Source organism: Sturnus vulgaris, chromosome 2 (assembly GCF_052056855.1).
Source record: "Sturnus vulgaris isolate bStuVul1 chromosome 2, bStuVul1.hap1, whole genome shotgun sequence".
In the NCBI taxonomy this organism is placed as follows: Eukaryota; Metazoa; Chordata; class Aves; order Passeriformes; family Sturnidae; genus Sturnus; species Sturnus vulgaris.
The window spans coordinates 34,844,770-34,866,526 of NC_142244.1; the positions used below are offsets into that span (position 1 = coordinate 34,844,770).

Sequence of the window (21,757 nt, forward strand, 5' to 3'; positions counted from 1 at the left end):
TGACTGCTTATGACACTAAAACATTTCAGTATCAGCTACTGCACTGCATGGTCAGCCTAAGAGGTGATTCCTGTGTGCAAAGAGTAACAGCTTTTTATTTGAAGAAGTGTCACAGTTTTTATCTGGCATTAGTCATTGTCAGGGTGCAGACTCTGAGAGAAGATGTAGCAAGGAAAGCTGCTTAAATTAAGAAAATCTTGGTGCATTTCCCTGCTTACATGTCCAAGAGAAATGAACTCCCCGTCCTCCAGATTACCTTCCGTTTCATTCTAGGGAGGGAGATTCAAAGGAAATACATGACATTCCACATGGAAATCCCAGAAAAAACACGTCACATTCCTTGGCAATACCAGTCCATGTTATATACACATAGCACGAGGTGAACAATGCCAGCCTGGAGGGAAACAGTGGCTCCCACCCTTGCTGGCTACCCATAAATTAAGTTCCTCTCAAGAATGCCAGTCTCAGTGTTAACCTTGAGCAGTATCATAATGCACAGGGCCTTGGCCTCTTCTCTCTCTCACCACTAGCAAAACCAGCACATGCTGAAGGCTGTTACCAAGACTAGACAACCTTTCCTTCCCCTTCTGAGTCATCTGGTTACCTCTCTTGGTACAACCCTGCTCAGCTCCTGCTTCATCTGCCAAATTACTGGGGGGCAGTTTTCTCGAGTTTTCAGACCCAAGGGCAGTGTCCCCTTAGCTCACTGGATACCCAGCTTATCAAGCACCTTGAAATGAACCAGGACATGTGGAAGACTGGGGAGACTGCTCCCCATGGACACTTGGTTGGAAACGCACAAAAAACCTCCCACAGTGCATCCTTATTGCTTCTTTCTTACTTACATCTACCTCTCTGCAAATCAAAGGTTCAACCTTTACCTTCAGTCCTGCAACAACCTCTGAAAAGGGCAAAGGTGGATTAGACCAGTTCTTTGTTCTTTCCGTGTCACCCTGACAGCCAGCCACTCTGCAAACCTGTTTGAAGCAGTTGTGTCCTTCCCTGTAACTTGTGACTCATGCCACATTAACCTAGAATTTTTTGGCACCTTCCATTGTCTTCTTTTTTATATCTTGTTTTTCACCTGTTGCTATTTAGCTCCACCTTGCCAATCAGATCTGGCATCTCAGAGCAGGATCAACAACCTCCCTCTGATGCCAAAACGAACAAACAGGCAGCCCAGATCTGCTGCTGGGAATTGACAGCAAAGTGGACAGGAGATGTTTTGCCATCACCCCACTCTGTTCTCAGAAGATGAGCTTCCAGTTCAGGCACTCTCATTTACAGTGACTGTGACAGAATCAGTGACTAAGGATCTCAATAAGGACACCTGCTCATTGCAAGTCATTTAGGGAACACGCTGTGGATGGGGCTGTTTGGCAGCTGTACTCTTTCCACTTCTTTCTGCAGAGAAGTAATTCCAAAACATAAAGGCCAGCAATAACACTTAAGATAACTAAACTAAAGGAGAGATGGTCCAAATGCAGGAAGATACTTGAGTGTCTGATGTGGGAACTTCTCAGTGGTTTCAAAGGGAAGGCAGGTGCTCTAACTGTTTTGTGGAACCAGACTTGCCAACTCAGGACTGTACTGGGAAATGCAAACCAGCAAACGCACAATTAACACCTGCCTAATCAAGTGGATGAAGGAGACATGAGAAAGTCTTGATATGCAGGAGATGTCTCAGTGCAAACAAGAAACCCCCCAGAGTAATGACCTCATGGTGATGTTGCTTGCATGATCATAACAGGTAAAAACCCCAGCCATGGAGCAGACCGAGACATGGCAGGTGCCACACGACATAAACAGGTATTTTTAGATGCTGCAGGTGCAGTACTGCACAGGCCTTACCAGAGAGAACTGTGACTGCAGTATTACCAGTGCAATGCTAGATAATTGCTATTTTTCAATCTCTTCCATCTACTTAGAAAATAAGTTTTCAGGGCTGTCCTGCAGTGTAGTGTGTGCCAATATACATCAGCAGTAAGGCCACTACCTTGCTTTTTCTCTTTATGTACATTGTTTATACTCCAGCCCTAGTGGGCTCCGGAGTAGCAAGCACTATGCAAATGATAATTTGCTGGATTGTGATAATTTGGAAGGGAAGAAGGATGCTGGAAACCCTCAGCTCAAGTCCCAAATAAATCACTGGTTTCCAGTTCCCTTAGGCAAATCACTTCCCATAATACTGTCTTCAAAACAGAAATGAGTATTTCTTTACCTGGCAGAGAAGCTGAGAGCATGAACCCATTACAGACTGCCAAAGATTTCAGATCCTATAGTGATAAGCAATTACTTAATACATAGCAATGCTTGGGAGCATTCTGTTGGTTGTTTTGCAATACAGACCAAACTGCTTAGTCTGAGCACATGAGCGCAATAGTAAAGTAAAGCAACAACAAAACTCCACCATGAACTGCAGGTTGGCTCTGGAGAGATGAATGGATAGATGGAAGGATGGATGGACGAACTCTCATCTAACTGAACATTTCTGGCTGCTATGAATATGTGCTTTTTTGTAGACAGAAAACAGGTACCTTCTGCAGAAATTGTGCAACTAATTTGGTTATACAGAAGATGAAACCTTTATCAAAGACACTGAAGAAAATTCTCTCATGCTGAGAGCTACAGTTTTACAACAGAAGAGGAAACCATACGGAGTTATAAAACAACCCAGTGTACATCTTTATTGATGATTCACAAAATCAAACATCATTCAACAAACTCACTCCAGCAATTCCAATATGACATTGTTCCTTGCTAGGTTTGGCTGGTTTTTCCAAGGTAAACAATATTTGCTTTTAACTCAGAGTGGGGAGAATCATGCTTTACAGTAGCCATTTCCTGACTGTAGCAGTAGCAAGTGTATCAAAGCCATGACAATATTTTAGGTCACACTTCCATATTAATATTTCACATAAAACCCCCTGCTACCTTCAGTGCTTCTCCAGTATTTCCATGGCTTGTACTAGTCTCATGAGAATTGTAACCCTTTACTTAAGTGGGATTTATTAATACTCCTGAAGTGCACTGAAGACATGAGCTGCTATCAAATTAACTGCCAGTGTCCTTCCATAATCTCACCAGAACATATATTATTTTCAATAACCCAGTATTAAATTAACCAAGAGTTTCATTGATATAAAAATTATCCTGATTTCCCACTAAAACACACTCAGTCATATCCTGGTATGTTATATACACATAGTTACACCAGCAGTTTTCTCCACGTGAGTCAACTGCTGAACTACAGGAGACAGGAGTGAGAAAACCTGGGGAAAGGTATAACATCTTTGATATTGTCAACTCCCAAGATGTACTGTAGGTAGCGTTCAAACCCCATTCCGAAGCCTCCATGAGGAACTGATCCAAATTTTCGGAGGTCTAGATACCTGGAATTTAAACAGACAGTTACATTTGCAGTATGGTTATGCTGACGGCATTAAAGTGAGCCTAGGGTTTTGCTTTCCATCTTAATTACTTCCCTTTGACCCCAACCACTCTGATTTCTGTACTGGTCAGGGGTATGAAGAAGCAGAATTGTATTAGCAGAAACCCCAGTTTAAACCCATTTAAACCAGCTTAGCTATGCTTTGCCAATACACTACAGTGTAGTTTTTCAGGAGCAAGAACGTATTTAGGTATGAAGAACAGCTTAAGCACCATAGCTCTGCTCATATTGAAAACACCTTTGTAGTTTTAGTACCTAAAATATTCCTAGCAGAGGCAAAAGCCCTGGTTCCTACAGAATCACAAAGCATTTCCACTGCTGGAGGTGAAGCTCTCTGCTTGGGCTTGTCTAACCCTTGCCATGTTGGTGTGGAAATCTGTCCTGCAAATTCTTTCAATTTATTTGCTTTTCAATAGCCTAAGTTGTTTCCTTTCCAGTAATTTCTTCATAAGTTTAAATAAGTCTTGCTGTCTGTCTGCTCAACATTCCTTCATTTTTTTTTCTTTTAAGGTAATTATGATGGCTTTTTGCTACTTTATCCCCAGTCACTCTTACAGACTGATTCATTTATTTCCATAGTAAGCCAGAAAAAACCCCAACTTGAACATATCTTCTCTAAAAATGAAATGTGGAACAAGATATTTTATTTTGCAGAACAGCACCTCAGAAAACTCAGAAAATGTTTGGAAGCAGATACTCTGAGTATATGGGTGTCAACAAGATTATGATGTTATTCTATAGTCACCCATTTCCCAGCTAGACTGTGGCTGATATGATACTGTATTTGCAGCTATAAATTGTCACCAACAGTTTTATTTTAATAGAAGTGAAAAACATCTCAGTGCATCTATTGATTTGTGGGGCCACTTCTGAGCTTGCTGAGGGCACCAAGTTACTCTTCCTTATATGAATGCACTAGTAGGGGATTGAGTGACTCCAGATGTATTACTTGCTTCTAATCTTGGTGTATGAATATTTCATCATCCCAGTTAAAAAAAAATCAAGTGCACTTAAATATAAATGCATATGTTTTACTGCTTATGCAGTGGAGTAGAGGGGGGCAGAACACTGTCAAAGAAATTAAGACTGGATTGATTGCAATAAATAGCTTCTGAAATTTTACATACTGTTAATGAACTACAAGAAAATATTATATTTGTGTGTATATATACTTATATATGCATAAATATGTAAAATACATGGTATGTATATTTGAGTGTAGTTGCTTGGACATCAGATCTTTTTTGGCTTGAAGACTGTATTTTAACAGAGTGAAGACAAAGCAATGCCCATGATCACCCTTACTTGCAAAACACAAGTACTCTGACAAATTCTACAGCTGCAAGATTGCCCTGTCACTCAGTTTGACAGTATGCCTTTCCTACCATGAAATACTATTTTTCCTTACAGCTCATTAGCAGTAGTTAAAATTTGGGAAACCATTTATTACACTCAAACCAATATTTAGGTTTTTTCTTTCCCAGTGTTTTTCCCCTCCCCTCCACTGCCCAAATAGCAAAAAGAGAAGCACAGCTTACTTCTTTCTAGTAGCACTGACACACAAAGTACAGTCTGCAAGTTGAACAGCAGGCCCAAGTGTGGGACATGTTTTCTGATGACTGGGACCCACATGCTTTTCTCTGTGCTGCTGGGTGTTAGCTTGGCTCACTAAGCTTGGTGTATGCACCTCACATCTTGTGATGAGGATTATGCTCAGGATATGAACATACAGGCTGTGCAACAGCATGGTGTTCTTCATCTCTATCTGCTTTACACAGACTACATTAAGAAGAACTTGAGTCTCTGCAAATGCCCTGGAACTGCTCCTGGGGAGCTCCACTGTGCAGCTTCACATGGGTTTGCAAGGGATGGGCAGACCTGATGCTGAGGATGGTGGCTCATGAAAACAGGGAAGACCTCATAAATGTAAGGGATACAGGTGCTGGCCATGGCAGATTGGTCTGACCCAGCTCAGGAGTTCTGAGCAGAACTGCCAAAGCAGCTGGTAACTACTTCAGCTGTAGCCAGAAATACAAGCAACAGCACAAACTTTTCTCATGATGACTGTAAGTGCATCAGCCTCTGCAAAGGCAGTTGAGACTAAGCCCAGCATATTCTCTTTTTGCTGGCAAGAGTTTATAAAGTCATTGTAAGAAGATGAAATAACTCACCTACTTCCAGATGAACAATAATAATAAATTCTACCCTTGCTTATCCAGGACTTTGATCTGTAGATCTCAAAGCAGTTTGAGAAGCCATTTTGGCAAAAGGAGCGAAACAAAACCCATCAAAGTTAATGGAAAAAGTCCATTGAATTAAATGTGCTGAGGATCAAGACTGTGAATCTTTTCTGATGACTGTGCATAGAAGAAGAAGAATTGAGAAATTTTCCATTCTTCACAGATGAAAGAAAAAGCAACTGCCTGCAGATGAAGGGAAAAATCCCTTTAAGCTGGAAAATGCTCCCTGAGGATTTCCTTCATTCAGTAGTCTACAGACATTAGATGTTTCTCACCTCAAAAAGAGTTGTGAACTAGTCTAGCTGTTTTTTCTAGTAGCTCATACTGAAGAGAGGAGCTGAGCACTCTATTGGCAACTGGTGGACTGTGAAGCATTATTCCACAGGGGAAGTAAGTTTCTGTGACCCCAGCTGGCCCAGGTGTTCCGGCTCTGGATCTGAGCACTGCTAGGTCTTCAGAGATTTGAATCTTACTAAAGTGTGTGCTGTAACAACATCCCCCAGCAATGAATTCCAGGAGCTCATTATATGCCACGTTAGAAGAACATTTCCGTTCTTCCTTTTTAAAGATTTATATTCTTTTATCATCATCTTGAGCTCCTTGTGTTGCATAGCAAGGCACTATGGAGAACAGCACTCTCCTAGTGACCATTCATAAACAGAATGTGTTCTTTTCAGTCTCTTGTCAAAACAAATATAATCGCAACCTTTTATGCAATCCCCTTGCTATGCTGAAGGTTCTGTGGCCACTGTGAAAAAAGTAAGGCTGGAAGAACAAAGATACTATAGTCCATGAAACTGAATATTCTACTAGGGGTGTGTGTATGTATGACTGACTTTCTGCCTACCTCCATCTGGCCCATACCACTCCAGTTTCTTCCCAAAAGAGGAGTAATAGGACCAGGTGGCTGCCAAGGACAGTGATGGGCTACCTGTTTTACTGGGCCCTGAAGAAGGTCAAAGGATGAGGTGAGTGTAGTCACTGGCTGTGGGCTGCAAGTGGCTCACCAATGCTACTTTTCCCTAAGCTCAACTCCTTTTTACCCTGCCATATGAGGCCTCAACAGAACACTGACATTCAAGCTTCAAAGATTACTGGAAGTTAAAGAGCCCCACACTCAATCTCAATGAAAAAGCTCAATCTTCTTCATCAAGAGCAGCAGCAGGGCCAAAACAACACAGTAACATCCACTCGAATACAGTAAATAACACCTGCTCTGCTACTGTGTACTTTCACCAGTGCTACCAGAAGACCAAAAAGGTACTTGGAATGTGAAGGGTTCAGTATGGGACAGCTGTCTCCACTGAAGCACACAGGATAATCAGAGGAAGAAAAGCAGTGCCTTACATGTAGGAAGACTGTCCGAAACGCTACTCACACTGATGGTTGTGGGAACATATTGATTGATCATTACAAAGTACCTGCTTTTTTATTTTCAAGATGGCACTTCGAGGCTGCACACAGGATCAAGTCCCCTGTTTAAAAGGCAATATATCTAATACTCCCTGGTCACAGGGAAATCAATGAACTCCTAGAGTACTTTCGTCACTCAACTTTCCCAGCTTATTTCCACAGAACTCTCAGTTTGGCCAAGATCATCATCTACAGCTCTGAGCTATTTTCTATCTACAATTCAAAGGAAAAAGTGTGAAAGAAAGATAAAATAACTACAAAATCAAGCCAAGTACTACTCCAACTCATATTCAATATGGAAAAAAAACTTGCATAACAGGAAAGATGTAGTGTACTGAAGAAGACTTACAGAGTTTGACCATGTCACTTGATCTATCTTTTGAAAAACTTCCTAAAAGGTAGGAATGGCAAGAAGCAGAGCAGTATTTCATATCTTCAGTTGCCTTTGCCTTATGATTCACCCACGAACAAGGCAATCCTGAAACTGTGCTAGAAACAGTCAGACCCGACAATATCCTCTTGCCTGGGGGGAAGAAAACTGGCAGAATCAGAGATATGGCAATGGTTAAGGAACTTGAAAGGTGATCACATTCAAAAGTCAGCAAATATTGTATTTTAAAAAGAATGACTCAACTGTTCTTCCAGGAGTTTGTGAGCCAGCTTTGGAGACTCAATTCCATCACTAAATTGGAGGAGATTAATTTTAGTCTCTCTTGCCACCTCTACTAAAAAGATGGATGCTGGCAAGCCACCTACCTTTTTCTGGCCGATTTTGGACTGCAATCCAGAAGCATCTAGAATTACTACTATCCTGCACTTTCTTAGGACACCAGACCCTGCTATGGCAGGGGGAAAAAACAGCTTTAATCTTCTCCAGGAAGTTACACTGACTGTGATAGAGTGGAGGGAATAAAGGAGGAGAGAGTCTCCAGAACAAGATTACAGCAGGAAGTTTCCAGAATGTGATCGTTACACATCACATGAAAATTCAAAAAGGTCACAAGCAATGTCCTAATCCTTTCTTGTGGGAAGCATGAGGCAGGGCTGCACTATCTCAGTAGTGCTGGAAAGCTCTGCCATTGAACACCACACATCCTCAGGCTGTAACTCAGCATCGAACCACACAACTTATCACCCTTGCTCAGGATAATCCTTCCCTCAGATAAAGGGATATGGTGTATTCTGGGCCACAAATACAACAACAAAGAAAGAAATTTCATTCACCCTGTTTGCACACGGATGATGTGCAGATCTGCCATACACTGGGCTGTTCCTCAGTGATTTCATATTGTGGGAAGAGAGTGAAGAACCTATACTTTGCTTTTTTTCAAGGCAGCCTTCCTATTGATCAATCCAAATACTGCAGAATATTTGAAAATACTCTTCTAAATTTGAAATTCTCTGCACTACCTCTCTCCCAGTAGCTATGATGAAGTACATACCAAGAAACACTAAGAACCTTCTGTCGTTTTAATGGGTTAAACTGTTAATTCAAAAGTTGATCTGTCTCCTTAGAGGACAGTTTTAATTGCTTTAACTGCTTTGTTAGAGAAGATTTTTCGACCCAATTGCCCTGTCAATTGCAAAGGGAGTTATTCATAGACCTCTTAAAGGTCACAAATTGCTGTGGTTCTGTAACCTGTTTATCTTGTGCTTGGTGGTCAGGATCTACCCAACTTCCAACACAGTCTAATAATTTAATATCAAAAATCATTATGGGTTGTAAATTAATCCACCTCATGCAATCCTGAGAGGAATGACCTGTGCCATGAGTGGACAAATTGAAGGTATAAACTAAGTAGCATTAGATTAACCTTTGTTTAAATGAATTGGCTATATCATTTAGACTGGCAGTGATGGCAGGGCAAGAGGGCCAAAAATTGCTCCCTCAGAAGCAAAATTTTAAAAACCCCCCAAAACCCCAGTTGCTTAAATAGTCTCAAAAGAAGAAAAAGAGCTTGCAGAGCAAGGTGGCATCTTACCATTGATAGGCATCTGTGAGTCCTAATCTGTGAAACAAAAAGAAAACCTCTTGTAAGTAAAGGAACAGAGTTATTCTGCACAAGCAGCACTTGCCTAGAAGAGCACGCTACAAGAAAAGGGAAACCGTGGTGAACTATTGTATGAAGCATGCATAAGAAGACAAGAATCCTGTTTTTTCTTTCTAAGATTATGCTGGTTCTGCAGGAAATAGAATTTAAAGGTCTAAAGTACTTTGGCTTAACACAGTCAGATCCTGAAGACTCAAAATGGAGAAAAACATGTGAAAGGAGGTGTGATTTACTGAAGACATACCCCATTTGTACCTTGAAATGCTTTCTGTGACTTTCCTGACAAACAAGAAAGTCTGGCTTCAAATTCCACATGGACCCTTCTGAGGACTGGGACTCAGATACTGGCAAAAAGTTTTGACTGAAAAAGTACAGCAAGCAACATTGTACTTTACATGAGTTGAAGCATGCCTGCTTCAGAGAGCTTACAGGGAGAGTAGCAGGAAGCACAGGGAATATCATCATCCAACATTAACAACTGAGAATTAATGTTCTGGTGATTTTAATTGCCCGGTGCCTTTTCGATTCATTATGCTGAAGTAGATTTTGCTCTTCTCCACTGACTAGATATATCTGTTTGAGCATGTGGCTGATTTAAGCAACAAATTAATTCCCAGTGTGTAAATGTTGTTACTCTGGGATTAACCTTCCTCCAACATTGCTTTGCACAAGTGTATGACTGGCCCAAACAGAAGTGTTCAAGTGCTGGACAGGACTTTGCACAACCTGGAAGGTGTCCCTGCCCATGGCAGCAGGGTTGGAACTAGATGGTCTTTAAGGTACTTTCCAACCCAAACCATTCTCTGATTCTACAAAATTTTTGAACAATCAGACAGGATCCAGAGAACAACTGTCTATGGAGAGCTACCCAATGTATATCATCAATTATTAATTAAAAAGCAACGTCAAAATTGTGACATTGAAGTTAGCCTAAAATTACCAAAAGTAACAAGATGCAGACCAAGGCAGCCAGGGAAAGAGGAGATTCCATGACACAGTACAGGTCTTCAGCAGTTCCAGTGAAGCTTCCCATCAAACTATTTGCAAAGATATTCTCTGAAATCAGGCCAGTCACTGAGGCCAGATGCATCACAACTGGCAAAGCTTCTGACCAAAACTGCAATTCCTCATTACAAACGTGATGACAAATAGATATTTAAGTTCTGTATATGTGACAACTTCCACCTTCACAATCCACTTTCAGCCACAAAAACTGAAGAAAAGGATGAAGTGTCCCACAGCAGACCCTGCTCCAGACAGTTGCAGCAGAGCTGAGGCACTCTGCTGCCCTGGTCCCTTAGCATAAAGAAAACTTTCCTTCTCTGATGGGCTAAAACAGAGAGGCTCTTTGCACACCTATGACAGAAGCATAAGAACTTCTTCACCAGTTTGCAGTCACCTGTTCAGATAAATAGACATCATAAAGACAAAACCAGACTTCTTTTAAATACTGTTAGCTGCCCTTCCACTCCTCTGTCTTGCCAGCCACAGAGAGCTGCTGAAACACTCTCCTGCTCAGGCAAGTCTCCTGCCATCTGTGGATTTTCCATACCTCTGTAAGCGTGATTCGAGGAAGGGCAGTCGCTCCTCTCTCAAGCTGCCTCCACACAACTCCCCTACCCCTGGTACAAGGAGATCAACAGCTGCAACCTTCAAAGAAAGAAAACAAATTGAAATCATGCCACATAGTCACAAAGTGATTAGCAGAAGAACAGCTGACAATGATGTTTTTTTGTAAAATCCTACTGTAATTCTTCCAGAATCCAGGACACTTAGGTAAGGATTTGCACATACTTGAAAAGTCTTGTTGACAGGAGAAGGCTGGGAGGAAATTTTGCAAGGATAAACATCAGTAATTTACAGAAAACCTAAATTATAGCAGTGATGTTCCAGACTGAGGACATCTACTGCAAGTGGTTTGAACTGAATCTCACCAAGTTACTCTGACGACAACCTGTGTGGGCTTATAAAGAACCCAACAGCAGCTCAGAAGACAGCAAAGACATATGGGCAAGTTTCCTGAAGCCCTGATTCCCTGCTCTGATGCTGTAAGCTTGTGTTCAGCCCTATCTATCCCCATTCCTTGAGCCAGCTCTAATGGATACGGTAGCAATGGCACTCACGTGCTGGATTCAAGAGTTAGGATCCAAGTGTTACCATTTAGGCTGTTAGGTTTGGGCTGTCTGTCTTCTCTGGTTTGTCTTCTAGGACTATTTTTCTTATCCCACAGCTGAAATGTTGCTAGAATTAAAGCCAGTGAAGACACAGTAGTACATGGTGGTGGTGTTGCTCTTTTTAGCAGAAGCAATGCTTCAGGTTGTCTCAATTCAGTTGAGAAATCACGATTTCAAGGCATGAGACTTGATAAAGAGCTTATTTTTTGTGCCCATCTGCTATTTGAGCATTACATGGATGCTACATTTCGATGACAAGAGAATCACAGACTACTTGGAGCCATCCAATTCTAGGCCTTTCACTTAACAGTACAGACGTTTACCAGGAAAAGAAATAAACTATGGCAAACTTGTCTTAAGGCAATTAAGCAACAAGTTAACACTGTCCCAACTCCCAAATCTTCCTCCTCCTCCTGTTCCCGCTTTGGGTACTTTTTCTACAACAGGAGAAAAAATGGACAGGATCACTTAATGGTCATATCTTATCTTGAACTTCTTAAGGGCAGGCCCAGAAGATGATGTCTATCAGGAGGCCAAGACAAAAAAAAGTGACCTATGGACTCACTGTGTGTTGAGGTCCATCTTCATTGTCCCGCATGTAGAAAGGTTTGAGGTTGTATGGGTAGTTAATGACAAACACAGGAACCTCCCCACAGTGCTTCACCAGGTACTTCTCATGTTCTGTTTGGAGGTCACAGCCCCACTGTAAGGACAGCAAAAGGGGCCTGGGAATCTGCTTTGGAGCCTCTTGCCCACGGCAAGAGACCCAGCAAAATCCCTGTACGTAGAGAGATGAGCTGCTTTGAATAACATGAAACCAAGCAAAGCAACTTCTCATACAGGTTGCTGGGAAGTAGACAGTTTACAGGTAGAGAAAACTATGTAAAATAATATGATTTAACTGAATAGAACAGGGCCAGATCATCCCTGTATCAAGCCCAAGCATGTGGTATCAAATCAGAAAAAACCCAAAACAAGAAAAAAAATCCAACCCCAAAAATCCCAAACCACGCTCTGCATATCTAAAAGAAAACAGGCACCTCTCCAAAGCCAGCTTACTTGATCCAGTAAACCAGCCTTATTTCAGTATTACCTTTGGTGTATAGACAGCAGCTTTCCTAGGCTGATTACTCTCTTCCCTGCTGTGTTCTGTTACATGCTACATTAATTTTAACTTAAGAAAACCTAGCACTCTATTAACCAATTATTTGTTATCAGAAACGTTGGACATTTGTGATGCCCTTCAATTTTCCTTTTTTCCAGGGATGTTATAAATCCTGTAGCTTTTGACTTGAGACCCCCAGTCTGTTCATAGGATGTGCAAAGAATATTGGGGGAATGGAAGGGGAAGAGGGGAACACACCTCCCCCAGACTCTCTTCATACTAAAATATCCCAAGTTTGCTGTCTCAGATCAATCTATCTCCACTTGTGCACAGAGATGAGACAGTTACCCAAATGGCTGTGACAGTGGCTTCAGCCAGAGGGTTGTTTTCCTCAGAGTATCATAATGTGATAATGCCTAAACACAACAAGATGTAAGACGAGCACCACCACAAGGCTGTCCCATACTGGAGTGGGTGTGTGTTTGAAATTGGGCAAAATATGATTTTTAGGAAACCGTAATCTCATAGCTTTGGAAAGACTAGCATGTTACTCTTTTTCCCAGTCAACATCTTTGCTTTGGAAAAACAAGGGCTTCCCTTTACCTACATCTAGATTACATGGTATTTTCACATGGTATGGATTTATTAATCCTTGTCAAATTTACAGTGCTCTCCTCTTATCTTTCATTTTCTTGAGAACTATTACAGCAACTCTTCTTAGATGATTGCTACTGAATCTGCAACATTCTCAGCACTACTCACATACAGGAAAGAGAAGTGTCTTTGCTAAAGCCTTGATCCTTCAACTGCAATCTCATCACTTCCTTCCCCTGCAAGTGTTGCATGTGCTCCCACTACAGATCTCGCTCCTTGTATTGCTCCCATTTCAACCCCAGAGGGCAAAAGTTACACCGGATTTACAACCCAGCAAACAGAACACCCCAGAAGGCAGATAATCTGTTTAAAGTAACAACTCTTGTGGTATCAGAGAGAGAGAGAATAAAGGAGATTCTCTAAAGTTCAGGCTCTGCATAGGGACAAACCAGCTGGCAATAACCTACCTCTGGCTTGAAAGTGAAAGTTTGAGGAGCTTGCTTCAAAATTTCCACTGCTTCACTGTAGGAAATTCTGCAAGAGGAAGAAAAAAGTCTTTAAGATAACTATGAAAGGAATAACAAAGTTTTCTGGCTAAGTGGCATGCTGGAAAATTAAGGAGGCATTTCCCCACCACCATGCCAACTTGTGTGTAATGTCAGACTTCCCAGCTTCTTTGGACAGAATCCAAAATGCATTTTATATGGCAAGAATCCTATGTTTTCCTGTGCTTCAGCTACATGCAGGGCAGGAAGTGCTAAGCTCTCAACACTTCTGCACTATTGCAATATTGCATTTTAGTCAGAAGTGAGCTCTGCAGGGAATTGCTTAATAGAAATTTGTGGATTTTTTTAAAAGAAAACAATATGTCCTCATCAGCATAGCTACAACAACATAGTTCTAGTCCAGGGTGTGTTAGGCAAAAATAACAGTCCAGGGTGCAAAGGGCTTGTAGCTCAAATGTTTCCGCTTTATTTTGCAAAAACCCTGAGAGTTATGTGCAGCAATGTTTCTCTACTTCTCTGGCAGATTTCAGAGCAGATTCTCCACCAATTTCCACCAGCACAAAAGAACAGCATCACGGCAAAGCAAACAGAAAAAGTGCAGTGAACAATGCTACAGGTTTGGTAACTGGAAATCAAGACTCAGTGGAAGATAACGTGGCAGACAAGTTTTCCAGATACCAAGCCAAATGTTGTGGACAGAGAGAAGAAAGAATAACACAGTAACAATAATTTCATCTTTGTATCACTGGCTAATCCAATTAAAAACCAAATTCCCTAAGGAGTACAAACTCTTTACACCCCATTACAAGGTTTCACTAAATCAGGGAAGGCTTCTGGTGGAAATACCTCAAGAAGGAATATATTGCTCCACATATTTGGGTTATGTGAGGCCACAGGCCAAATGAGGTATATCACTAGCACAGATTCAACACCTGTAACCAAGGTGTGTAAGCCAGGGATGCACCAGATCTGCCAGCAGCTGACAAAGAGAGAGACAGAGAGGGAGAAAGAGATGGTCTGTCTCTCTTTCCTTTTCCTTGGAGCATGAGAGAAGCTGAGTACAACTTTGTCTTTTCAGGAGCATCAGTTAGGTCCGAAGAGAGGACTGAAATGGGGAGATGGCAACTTCACTGAGGACTCCCATGGTGCTCATGCAGCCAGAGGCACAGGGGGAAATCCATCATGATCCTGTTGCCCTGGTGTGGCTGTAGTTGCTTAACAAGATAACCAGTACTGGGATGAGCAGCCCTACAATGTTCTGTGGGATAAATGGAGAGCTCCACCATTTGAAAAGACAAGCAGGAGTAGGGAGAAGGTGGCACTCTTGGGGGCCAGTGAGGGAAGCCCAAACACTTCAGTTCTTTAGCACAAAGAGAACTGTGATTAGTAGCTACACAATCAATTGGGAATAGAAAACCAATCGGGATTGTTAAATATCACAAAATACTTTCATAAAGAGAGAGCCATTGGAGTGAAAGTGTGAATGAAAGCAGAGCATCAAAGCCAAAACCAAGCAAGACTGTGAGCAACCACTGTGCAGGTACATGCTGGAAGGAGACTACTTTTGAGGATCTTGTCCAGGGGAGCAAAAGCCAAAGGCCAGCAGATTCAGGTGTCAGTCTCATGCAGAGCTGAAAGGGCATACCTGACAAACAGTAAAAGGGAGCTGCAACTCATGCTTTTTCGGAGACATTACACTAACCCAGAAGACATTGAGTTGTGAAAGAAAAAGAACATATGCAAAATAGGAACTCTTTCCCCAAAAGCCCTCTGCAAGATCATTTTGAAATAGTACTTACATCATAAATTTGTGCTTCAGTATTTGTTCCAACCTGCCCTTGGTCAAAACAAGAAAAACATAAACATGTAAAGCTACCCTTTAGGGTTCAGGGGCAAACTCAGCAAAGTGGCCTACCTCTATATTGTAATTTGTAGGACTGCATTCTGATCTAGCTTTGGGTCAAAATCCTGGCCATTCAGTGCTAAAAGGATACCCAATTATTGAAGCTAATGATTCAGAGATGATTCAGAGGTGAAGTGACAACTACAGTTCTACCACACTTGTTACCAGCTAGAGAAAGTTGTGTGTCCTCTCTCTGTTGGCCTGAATAATTACTTAAGCTCAAGATGATATTTAGCTTTTCACAGTTTCTTAACACAGGACAACACAGTAAGAAAAAAAAATAATTAAAAATTAAGCCTTCCTATAGCCAAGAACCCCCAAAACACATGACAGATTGCAGTTCTTTCCTGTCACATGCATTACCTTCTGTTCAGGAGCTATGTATTTATGAAAAAGCTCAACATCACGAGGACATCTGGAGAGCACAGTGCTTGTCACTGTCTTGAAAAGATCTTCCATAACCTAATAGAGAAAAAAGGAATGCATGAGTAATGAACATTGCTTAGGTGTCCCAGACTATAAATGAAACACAGTACACATCAGCCAAAGAGTACAGAAGGAGTTTCTGTCCTTCTGCAAAGGCAGACTGCATAAGAGGGAACCACCTCACAAATGCTCCTAATTAGCATGCTTGCTTAGTAGCTGAAGAGGACTGGAACCTTTATTTTTGCTATGGGTTTAAGGCTTCAGTGTTGCCTGAAGGCCTCAGTATCCTCAGTCAGGTATCTCCAATGAAAAAAATCACAGCTAAAATATATATCAAGCAGCAACCCTGGCTAGCCACAGACACATGTTACTACCATTTGTGGGTCCAGCCTCAGATGAATTCTTAGTGAGGCATCTGTCCTGTAATGAACAATTCCAGATTTATGCTTTGTTGTTAGAAAAGGCAAACTGAAGGAAAGAGAATAAACATGTAGTGTGCAGAGTAAGCCCATCAAACAGATCTCAGCTAGAGAGACTGAGCACGAAGGGCAAAGTGAACATGTACAAGACGAGTAGAGAGCTAAAGCAGAGGACACATCAATGCAGGGATTGAGAAACTAAAAAGATGTGGTTCCATTTCCCTAAACTAATGTAGATTAACTAAATGACATTATCATCCAATTTGGATATACTTATCCAGTAAAACGGGCTTCACTCATTAAGAAATTAAAATGCCATTAAAAGCCTCCACATGGGATGCTGCTGCATTTTCATCAACCTGTTTCAAGAGAGATTTTCTCTTTTGGTTAAGCAAAGTAGACCATACAAGACACTTGCTGTTGTGCAGGCTAAGAGTTCCCATGGCTCCCTGTAGTCTTACACCAGCACAAAGCAAGTGGCATCAACTGATGATCATCCCACCTCTTCTTCAAAATCACCCTCCTATTCTCATTTTCTTTGTAAAAATAGCAATGCAGCTGGGGCTGCATGTCATCTCAGCCTGAGATGGGACAAGGTTTTTCCTAACAAAGCACATCTCAAAGTTCTGGCACATTCGTGGTTGGTTGTGGTGTTTTCATTTGTTTATTTTTGTTTGTTGTTTTTTTTTGGTTTGGGTTTTTGTTTGATTTGTTTCCGGGTTTTTGGGGTTTTTTTTGTGAGACTAACAACTGCTTCATTAATTACAGAGTTGAGAGAAGTGAAGTTTCCACTAATGATATCTAGGTGAGCAGCAGCCCCTAGACACCACGAAGCCTGTGACTGTGGAAAGACGAACCTGTTATTCAGCCAGCAGATCTCAAGAAGACGCAGTAGGTCTGTGCCTTATGAGGAACCAAATCTCACAGGGTAAGAGGAACACAAGGCACAGAAACAAAGCAGCTGGGCTACTGATATAGCCAAGATGAGATTTCAGGCATATTGCTCAAACTTATGTTTAGACGAACATCCTTCACATCTGCCCCAAGCTGCTGAAACACTGCTCTGTGCTGGTGAACAACCTCTGCCTCCCACCAGCCTACTGAAGCTGGTAAGGCAGTCCATTTGGACTCCCCTGGAGTCAAACTCACACTCAAGACTCCTGCACCAACCTGGGCTCTCCTTTAAAAAAAAAAAAAAGGAAGATGCAAATAAGGGAACTGCATTATCACATGCAGATGAACAGTTTTACGCCTCCTGGTACTCAAACACAGAGGAAATGAAAAGCCAGCATTCCTGCTGCTGAGTGGCAAATAACCAAACAGTCAGCTTTGAACTTTCTTCAAAGTAGCTAGAAAAAGGCTTATGCAAATGAAATTACAAAACTTCTTAGCAATTCATCTGGTTTCACCAGGCAGAGACGAAGGGATTTTACATTAAGCTTCCTCTTTCTAGAAAATGAAAGTATCATCTGGTTTTGGAAAGGCATGTTGTTTAATTAGCAGTTTTTTTCCTCACTGTGCGATAAAGTAACAATTAGGTTCCCACAGCATTCAACATAAGCAGCTTCCTCTTGTGGAAAAAAGATGTGGGTGGTATGGGAAAAACAATCTGAGAAATATTTCCAGGTTTGAGACTGAGGTTTTATCCTGGCAAAGAAGACAGACACGTGGGTCATACACTGGCCTCCTCACTGCTCTTATTTATGCCAAGCAAGTACTAGGCACAAACAGTAGATAGAAAAAAAGAAAAGGAGGAAAAAAAAAATCTCTAAAACTGAGAATTTATGGCTTTAAGCAGATAGTATAATGAAGGACTGTAAAGTAGGCTATAGGAAAAACTGAGAAGTGTAATCAATGGCTTGCTGGTTTAAGGGAACACGAGTTTGAGATATAGTTGATTGGTTTGAACATATTCTGAAAGAAACATGTTTGACAGGCGACTTACACAGGGAAAAAGGCACCAGAATCACAGCAAATAGTTGATCTCACAGGTGGGACTCCAGATGTCCCAAAAGCCCAATAATGTGGTTGCTTCACAATGGTGATGTGGAAACTGTGCTAGTAGGGGGGCAGGCAAGAAGGCAGAGGTTAAACCTTTCTCCCTTCCCTCAACCCTTTTAGCCTTTCTCTTTTGATTTTCACATTTGAAACTTCAGTAATATTAACACTGGCCTTCCCCAATGTTGCTCTGTAGTTTAATGGTTAACAGTTCAATTTTGATTAGGAACAGCTCCCAAGGGTATTGTTTAATTTTACCCTGGATCCTCTTCCCAAATAAAATCATGATCAGAGTTGAAACAGAGCAAGTTATCAATAAAACAGCAGTACGAGTTAGCAGCAGCATTTGAAGGTGCTGTGCACTCCAAGAAAGGTTCAAATCATCACCTTTATTATGTAAGAAAATTACATAAGAAAAATCATATGACCTGCCAGTAGGATTTTTATGTATGTATTTACCTGGGCCATGCATATGGATGCAGTGTAGATCACAGGCTACTTACACAGGAAACACCACTGGACCACTGTTGGTTGCCTCCATGCTTGCTCACACCCACTCTATGTGTGCACATACACACAGAGGGGAGGATTCTGATCTTGGTCATAAAATCTCCTCTCTCAGCAACACAACCAACAGCTCAGGCCCCATTCTGGAGAGATGCTGTTGCTGTGCAAGGAAAGACTTGTCTGCCAGACCAGTGCTCCACTGGCCATTAAAGCTGAATGCTGATAAAAAGTTAGGGAAGAGAACTAGCCTGAGCTATGGCAGCTGGATGCCACTTCAGACAAGGAACCTACAGTCCTGCAGATACCCCAGTGTCCCTAAAGAGTGTTGTGTAAAACTCTTAGAACTAACTCTTCCCATGTGATTACCAGAGTCTGCTCCCTCAAGACTGCAGTCCGACCTGCCCAAGTGCCTCAGCCTTGGTACTGAAGACAGAATGCTGAGTGCAAACTAGTCTGGAAATCAAATCACATACATGTTTTAGATCCAAGTTCTCTAAAGCTGACACCCAAAATCAGTGCTACTGATTTCATTTCATGCCTGAACTCCCCTCTGTAAAATGGAGGTAATAGTGCTCCATGTCACTAGGCTGCAATGACAGCAAATTAATTTTGATGAAGTACATAACCAGTGGAAGACAATACTCCTGCCCTCAGGACACAGCTCAAATACTGAGTGTTAAATTGTATACTCCATCATAAAGAGATATATTCTCCATCCCTTAAAGAGACAGTAGTGCTAGGATATAATCTTGTTAAGGAAGACAAACACTATGCATAAACTCCTGACAGTGCCCTCAGGAAAACTTCCTTCTTGCATTTCCTAACTTTACAGCCTAAATAATGTCTTTTTTAGTATGGCTTTGTATGTGCTTTTGATGAAATTCAATAATGACTGTATCATATGGCCTCTTTGAGACTCCATTAAAGTCACAAGTGAAGTGGGATCCTTTAAATATACTGCACTACTGATACAGTGGAATGAAAAATAGAAGATAATGGCCTACAAATACAAGTACATGACACAGCATTGAACAGAGAGGGAGAGAGTGATAACAGGCATCTCAAGGACAAATGAAACTGGAGGCTTTGGACCACCAATTCAGGTACTGAGAGGGCCGATGGCTCTAGGGAGTCCAGACATTTCCACAACTGGACCTCTTCTACTATCTACCTGACCTTTTTCTAAATCCTTCTCTTTCTCATCCATTTTGAAGGAGAAGTGCCTTGGGGGCAACCTGGCCCAACTTTTTAACTTGACTTACAAAAAGAGGTTCCTCCTTAGATACCCTTACATGCACCCTCTACACTAAAGCAGAAATATTATCACCCAGCCATGCAGCCTGAAGTACTGCACTGAGCACATGGGACTTTCCACAGAAAGCACTGTGAAACCAGAACTGTGAGAGCTGAAGCTTCTTTGTAGCACTAAAACACATTTTGGCACTCAACAGAAATTTAGATTGCATGATTAAGACACATGAGACTTCAGAAGAATGGTGCTACTAATTTAGGAATAACTGAGCACTACTCTGTGAAATTATAGTGGGGAAAAAAGGCCACTGCTCTAAGACTTAAGGCCCTTTGTTCCCAAATACATGCAGCTTGGTTATTAAATCCCCATTTTTCCTTTTATTTCATCATGAAAACTGTGTTTCTTCTGGAGCTTTGGATGAAAGATCTCAAGCCTCACCAGTGAATGGTAAACACACACATCTTTGTAGCAAGGCTCTTTAATGGTGTATAAGCAAATACTTCAAGATGTCCCTGAAGAAGCTGAGCTTTCCCAGCACAGTAACTTGCTCAAGTGAGAGATACTTAGTCCAAATGTTGAATAGCAATTTTAAAAATAAATTTTTAACAATCCAGCTCCTTATGTGAGGACAAAGTTCAGATAATAACCCTGGCCAAGAGCCCCGAAGGCTTTCAACTTGGCATTTTGCACCGAATAAAGAACTTGCAGATGACAACAAACAGACAAAATACCCAATAGGCAGATACATAAGAGAAGACTCAATTTAGGTCAGTTACACCAGGAAAGACGCTTAGGCTTTAGAGCAACCAGGAGGGCTTTCTGTTGATTAGTTTTGTTTTGTTGAAAGAGAGATTGCCCAATTATTTAAAAATAAACAAAATGGGAACTCCACTTCCCCAAGTAAGAACACCACAAAATTAAGCCTGTTGCAATACAAACTCACTATGAGGAATGCAAAATAATGGCTGCTAAGAGACTTTCTGTTGCAGGGAAAGGTGCTTGTCAAGGAGTTTGAGACAGAGGGAAGATTTAAAAGAGAGCACAAGCTGAGACTTCACAAGATACTTAGCAACAACAAAGGCAAAATTGAGAGGGATAGTTCCTCCTTTCCTTAAACATAAAAGCCCTACAAATTCCAGAACAGTTCTCAAATCTAATTCTCTGAATTATCTGAACTGGCTGTCTGTACTTCAAAAGCCAGGAAATTAGGGTTTTCTGCACAAGATCCGTTGATTCTGTGTTGAAGGGCTCAAACACCACTTAACAGAAGACCCTGCTTATTATACTAGATAAAAGTAGTGAAGCTTTCAATTGACTCCTGATTACCTAGAGAAACAGGGGGCTCAGGAATTAAGGTGTGTACATATACACAGGCTGTGCTCTAAGAATACACAAAGCTGTGGAGGAGAGACAAAATAACAGGATGCTATTCATGATGGACCACAGATTCCCAATGGGTCAGTCCACACAGCCCAGTGCCATCCAGGCATCTCAAATTCAGAAGCAGGACACAGAGCCTGCCAGCTCTGCTCTCAGGCTATGCTGATTCAGCATTGTATATGACCCATGCTGAAGAAACCACTACCTGGGTGTTATTTTATAAGTCTGCAGCCAGTGCCTCAGGTATTTTTCTTTATAAGGTTATTTTCCCAATCATTTTTCACAGAGCTTATCTGATAAATGAGAGTGTGTGTGTATGTTTACTCACAAGTCCTACT

The 21,757-nt window shown here is 41.5% G+C and overlaps 1 protein-coding gene across 3 annotated transcripts in view; it reads right to left on the reverse strand.

The window, feature by feature from the left end:
* Window positions 1–2,661: 2,661 nt before the first annotated feature.
* The window catches only part of NARS2 (asparaginyl-tRNA synthetase 2, mitochondrial), a 48,549-nt gene continuing 29,453 nt past the window's right edge, over window positions 2,662–21,757 (reverse strand). For all 3 annotated transcript variants that reach the window (XM_014875721.2, XM_014875724.2, XM_088159246.1), the window contains 7 exons: window positions 15,801–15,899; window positions 15,334–15,371; window positions 13,496–13,562; window positions 11,895–12,032; window positions 10,708–10,805; window positions 9,087–9,113; window positions 2,662–3,392 (listed from right to left, as the gene is read on the reverse strand). In XM_014875721.2, the coding sequence (XP_014731207.2) occupies window positions 3,248–3,392; window positions 9,087–9,113; window positions 10,708–10,805; window positions 11,895–12,032; window positions 13,496–13,562; window positions 15,334–15,371; window positions 15,801–15,899 (612 nt within the window). In that variant the 3' untranslated portion in view covers window positions 2,662–3,247. The remainder of the gene's footprint in view (window positions 3,393–9,086; window positions 9,114–10,707; window positions 10,806–11,894; window positions 12,033–13,495; window positions 13,563–15,333; window positions 15,372–15,800; window positions 15,900–21,757) is intronic.